The 6000-nt window shown below is 37.9% G+C and overlaps 1 protein-coding gene across 9 annotated transcripts in view; it reads right to left on the bottom strand.

Moving 5' to 3' along the window:
• Positions 1-3354: 3354 nt before the first annotated feature.
• RC3H1 (ring finger and CCCH-type domains 1) overlaps positions 3355-6000 on the bottom strand; it is a 55628-nt gene continuing 52982 nt past the window's right edge. For 7 of the 9 annotated variants that reach the window (XM_036441924.2, XM_036441927.2, XM_036441929.2 and 4 more), the window contains one exon: positions 3355-4712. In XM_036441924.2, coding sequence (XP_036297817.1) covers positions 4562-4712 — 151 coding nt within the window. In that variant the 3' untranslated portion in view covers positions 3355-4561. Of the gene's footprint in view, positions 4713-5838; positions 5906-6000 lie in introns of those variants that run through there. The other 2 variants (XM_036441928.2, XM_045583211.1) reach the window with 1 other exon arrangement.

Below are 6000 nucleotides of genomic sequence, written 5' to 3'. Positions count from 1 at the left end.
CCAAATAAAAAATAAACAAAGTTGGATTCTGATAAGGTAAAAATCTAAGCAAGCACTGTGGTTAATTTCCAGGCAGGTTATTAATTTCTCCTAAAAAGAAACTGGGCCTTTGCTTTTAATGAAATAGAAATCATTACAGGTGCTTTTTATACAGATCCATTTTATGTATGAAACCTTTACTCAATCCTTTAAAATGAGCAAAAAGAAAGTGGAAGAAGGATGGTAAGACCCATCACCATACATGAAATAGCAACCACATAACCCATTAGTGAAAAGAACCTACTTTTCTTGGCATGTGATAGTCTGACATATACAGCCCATAGTTAATGATTATGTCTCACCAGCCCATGACTTAACCACAGTGATAGGAGACTGTTCTTTAGGCACAAGTTAAAAAAAGAAGAAACACACAAGATGCTATCGTGACAAAATCATCTCAAAAAGAAGGGAAGGGACCACTTACACATAGTATCGTTAAAGATATTCCCTGATGAAAGAGAAACTGATGAATTTTCATTACTTTTACATTTTATAAGGCCAGCTAACTTATCAGTTAACTTTAGATAAATCTAGTTACACAGTACAATCAACTCACAAATACTTAAAGGTTACACAATCAAAATGGCTACTATTTTTCCCAAACCAAAACAGAGTAAAGCACAAGTCTTTGGCTCTCCTTCAAAAAAAGAAAAACAAAAACAGAAACACCCCAGCAGGTTACCATTCTGAACCAGACCGCTGTTTGCCTACCAGTAGGGCAAATACCACATTTGTGCATCACTGAGTAATAACACCATTAGAAAAGGCAACTTCACAGAAGTTATTGGCTAAGCGAATTCATTTGAATGCTCTGTTTTGAGGCAGCAAACTGTCACTGTTGCAGATTGGGGAGGGCAGTGGGTAAATCAAGGGAATTTGCAGGACAGAAAAGGGCCAGAAAATAAAAGAGAAAAACAACTTTCAGCTTCAACTCTGAAGGTCTATGGATGGTCTGATGAAGTTATACATTCAAGGTAGCAAATGAGAATCATACCAATTTTATGTCTTTTAGAAAAAGCAAAAGAATAAATACATGGGAACAGTGAGGCAAAGGGAAGGGAAATGGATGGGAGAAGAGACTCAGCCACATTAATGCTGTACCAGATAAATTGTGTATATCCTGAGTAGCTGAATATTTGTAGCTGGCATTAGAAATAGTGTCTTGTCATTTGAATAATGGCAGTAGAAACCTCTGCTCTAACTAATTTTTGATTAGAAAAGTAACAAGAAATGGATCGTTGGTCACGTTAGCCTCTGTAAAATAGCCAAGACAGGGCAAGCTACTGGACTTATATTGTGACAGTGTCTATCAGTAAGGCAAAAGAGCTACATATATAAGTCAAGAAACTGAATCTAGAACTCTTATTCTCAGTTCTTCTACACTTTTCCAGAGACCCCTTAAAAAAAGAGTAAGTCAAAGGTCATTTGTATTTCTAGCTATAAAATTCTGGTCTTAATTTGAACAGGAGTGAACACAGTGCTTATTATTCCCACGTTGGCCCTCTCAGAATTGTTCATGTTTATCTGAGATGTCCAAGTCCTGATTTTGAATTCAGTGAAAGCAAATAGTCATTTTCAGAAGAAATTAATATTTTAGTAATTTAGAAAGAATAAAAACTGTATTTCCTATCTTACTGGTTTAATCTCTTAATGGCATAAATTTTAGAAGTTAGAAAAATCAATGCCTTTCATAGATTTTTGACAAAAAAAAAAAAAAAAAAAAAAAAAAAAAAAAAAAAAGGCAGTTCAACAGTCAAGTACTTTTGCTACTTTCCCTTACAGGCTCATATACCATAAAGTAAATCACAGAGAAAAGGAAAAAAGAACCCCAAATTTTGAGGTCTTATCCTAACACTACTTACGGGCACTAGGAAAGCTGTCAGGAGGGAGGGCAGAATGACCTATTAAGGTACTTGGGTTACAGGCACACAACACACACGGACAATATACTACTCCCTGCCTTTCCCTGCAGCCAGCTTGTCTTGAGAGTGTGGGACCTTAGAGAGGTACAGTGAGAATTAAGGCTACAATTTAAGAGATTTTTCTACCCCGCCCCCAAATAAATATACCTTACAAAGTGAAAAACTTATTTTAAATCAATTCAGAACAGTGGCTTTCCTGGTTTTATTCAGAAAAGGAACACTGTATAAGTTAATCTCTGTTCCTGACTAGTTTGGAATATCAAAATGGTGATAGCTAGAATGAGAGCATTTGAAGGCTACAGAATAACATAAGTTATCAGGTGTGGTAATAGATACCCCAATGCAATTTTACTTATTCTGAACTTTAACAAAATCAATATCCCTAAGTTTCCTCTAATACCAGAATTGTTTTGAGTTCCAAATTGAAGGAACTACTTCTAAAAGTTAGGAGCTATCTTACACGTCCAAAGGAGAAGTAAAATCTGCCCAACTTCAGACCAGAAGACTGCCTGCCAAACATGTTGCCTTTTATGGTTGTCTATATAGAAAAACGAAGTCTTGGGGCTCTGTCAGACACACAGTTTCTCTCCTTCTCCCAAGAAACAATAAACACTTAAAGAATAAATATAAGAGAGTTTTAAGCAAAACAAAAAAGCACAAAAGTAAGTGTATTAACAAAACAGGAAAATATGGATTTCAAATGAAAAAATGCCTCATCTTCATTCAGTGCTTCTACCTCCCAATCAGTCATTTTATCGCAACAGCTGCGCTCATGCGAAAAAATCCTTAAAACATACCCAATATATATACAGATATAGCTATGTATATATGTATATATATAATATATATATAAATTTTTATTTAAATAAAAAAGAAAGCTCGAATCCCAAGCCAATATGTGTATATCAAATCCTTGACCAGCCAGGTCTGTAGGGCATAATCAAATTCAATGTGAAATAGTATATAAACACGGTGCCTTGACTGGGCAAATTAAATAATCGCTACTCAAAAGAGTGTTCTGTTTGGACTCTCCTACTGGTAGGCAATGGCAGGACTGAATTACCCCCCTCCCCCCAATTTGTTTCAGTTAACATTATAATGGACACAGAGCTTAGACTGAGGTTGTTATGACCTCAGCAGGAGTTCAGGGTTAAGAAAAGAAACAACAAAAATACAAACTCTTGCTTTTACCCAACCAAAGCAATGCAGTAACATTACATAACCAGTGCTTTCTGTTTTAGTAGTATATCCAGAAGAGGAAATTATAAAAAATCAGGCAAACAGAGGGATGGGGAGAGTGACTATGTCCAATATCCCTACCTTTATAGAGTCTTAGTTCAGTACAGACATGGGATCAGAATATGTGCAGCAGAACTAACCAAATTCTTCTTTATTCTTTATAACATTTTCATGAAGAATCTTTATAGTATTATAAAGCCAAGTCTATGGAAATTAACCTCTAGGTTCTTCTACCTACCTCTGAAAGCCAGGGGCACTGATATTTAGGGATCTTATTTTATATCTTTGTGTTCTGAGGGTAAAATAAAAGAATTCAGTGAAATAATGTAGCTCTGTCCATTTTAACTTAAAGTCAAGTGTTGCAGTTTTAAAACATGGTTGACTGTGCTGGGCTGATTTTTAGCATTCTCTGATTTTACCCAAAATTTAGAAAAAAGCACGGGTCCAAATTTCCAACCATCACCTCAAAGTAGGTCATACACTAACCAAGTATTTCCAGTGCTAATAAATTAAGAGTTCATTCTTAAAATAATCTCCATACAAATCTAACCAACAATCTAAACACTGGCTCTGCTTTCAGATTACATTAAGAGAATGAAAGGATTCCATAACATGGACGTGAGGACTTCATAAATTGTCTGGCAATTATCTCTGAAAAGTTAAAAACAAAACAAGAAATGACCCCCCCCCCCCCCCCCCGAACAAAAATACGTTTGAATAACATAGGAAGCGTAACACATGAAGGCAGTGACCAGAGAGGAAAGGATAATCATGGCTTCCAAATGACAGCTCTCAGAAACCTTGGTTTGCTGCACATTTTCTAACTGGTCTGTTACTGTCTTTTTGTTTATCAAGCACCGGAGGATTCTCAGAAAGGCCGGTGCTTTTTGTCTGTTTTAATTTATGGGGTTGTGAGAGTGGGAAAAGATTGCAAGGCAGGAATTATACACTGGGTATGTAATAATACCAAAATACAAGAAAAACCTACTTCATTAAGATCATACAATTAATCAAACAGAGTGTATATATAATATCTTCTTTTTTTTAAAGCCCTGGATCCAAGGCGTCCAAAGTTATTAAAATAAAGTTCATTCACAGAACAAAAACAAATTTAATCTGAATTGCTTGCAGATACTGCTAATTTCCTTTTTCTTTTTCCTTTTTTTAAATTAAAAAATGCATTGATGTGATCTATGTGCAGGGTTTGTTTTTAGTAGTGGTGTTTGTGCACATTGCCTCCGGTGCTTTCCTTGGACTTCTCTGACCACTCTCAGAGAAGAAGTAGAGAAGTTACTGTTCTGCTACACCTATGTCCCACAACTTGATTCGGAGCAAAAGATTGAAGTCGGACTCCTCATATTTTAAGGAGCAGAACTGGGTGTAACTCCTGATCTCTGGGAGTCATTGTTGTCTCCTCCTCCCTCAGGGTCCTCTGATAGGTTCAGAGAGCTGGTCTTGTTTGATAGGAGGCTGATATTCTCTTGGGTCAAGGCTGATCCATTCGGTACATCACTGTTAACATTAAAAAAAAAAAAAAAAAAAAAGAGAGAGAGTTGGAATTTTTAAATAGGAGATAAAATGATTATTTAGTAGAGTAAAATCAACAGGACAGTTCTTTCAGTAGTATGGAGACTAGGAATGGCTTTCAAACTTTAATTTGCAGCTCTATATCCATGTTTTAGCACAGAAGTTCTCAAACTGCTGCCAGATTTTGTAAATAAAGTTTCATTGGAACACAGCCTGCCTGTTTGTTTACATGGCGTCTATGGCTGCTTTCACACTATAATAGCAGAATTGAGAGTTTTGACAGAGACTATAAAACACATAAATTTAAATATTTACAATATGGCCTTGAAGAAAAATAATGCATGCGTTTAGATAGCCAAACCCTAAGTGTGAAAGCAACAGGGCATTAGCAGTTACCTATATATATGAAAGCCTAAGTGACCATTATGACTTGTCAATCAGTTGCTATGATGACGCACTGACTACCAGGAGGCAGATGCTCTATGCAGGAGCTGCCCCCTTGGTGGTCAGTGTGCTCCCACAGTCAACCTCCTGCAGCCGGCCAACCTCCTGTTGTCCCTCCCCCTGGCCAGCAGGCCTCGATCTGCCCAGATCACCGGCCAGGCTGAGGGACCCCACCGGTGCATTGAATTTGTGCACTGGGTTTCTAGTTGTTATATAATAGTAGAGGCCCGGTGCATGAAAATTCATGCACTGGAGTGGGGACATCCCTTAGCCTGGCCTGCCCCCTCTCACAGTTCAGGAGCACTCAGGGACAGGTGGTGACCTGGTGATCAGGGGAAGGAGATGCCCCATCACACCTCTGCTGCTGACACTGCTGGTAGCACAAGTCTCAGCTGACCCTCGGCAGCTAGCGGGCTGAGGAGACTGGGGAACTCTGGAGGCAGGTGTCTGCCACCTCAGTGGGGGTGAGGGGACTGGAAGCCACCATCTTTAAGGGTGGGGCAGTCAATTAGCATATTCCCTCCTTACTGGCTGTGGGTACCACCATCTTTGCAATGGTGTGAGGGTCATTTAGCATACTTCCTCTTTATTAGATAGGATCAGGAGGGCAACTCAGGACTATGTATCAAAAGTCTCAAATGTTCTAAGGAAATACTTAAAGATGTACAAAAAATTAACTTCAATATTATTTACTGTAGGGTGGTTCACAATATCTGATAGATATCCTTCCAAATCTGTGGAAGAATTATTAGATGACATGGAATAGAACAAATTAAAAACCAGAGAGATGAAATAGTGGGTGGGTTTTGAAAGAAGCTAACTGCCCACG

Source organism: Pipistrellus kuhlii, unplaced genomic scaffold (genome assembly GCF_014108245.1).
Source record: "Pipistrellus kuhlii isolate mPipKuh1 unplaced genomic scaffold, mPipKuh1.p scaffold_m20_p_18, whole genome shotgun sequence".
In the NCBI taxonomy this organism is placed as follows: domain Eukaryota; kingdom Metazoa; phylum Chordata; class Mammalia; order Chiroptera; family Vespertilionidae; genus Pipistrellus; species Pipistrellus kuhlii.
Note: the sequence above shows the minus strand (reverse complement) of the source record. Positions and strands in the feature narration are given on the sequence as shown.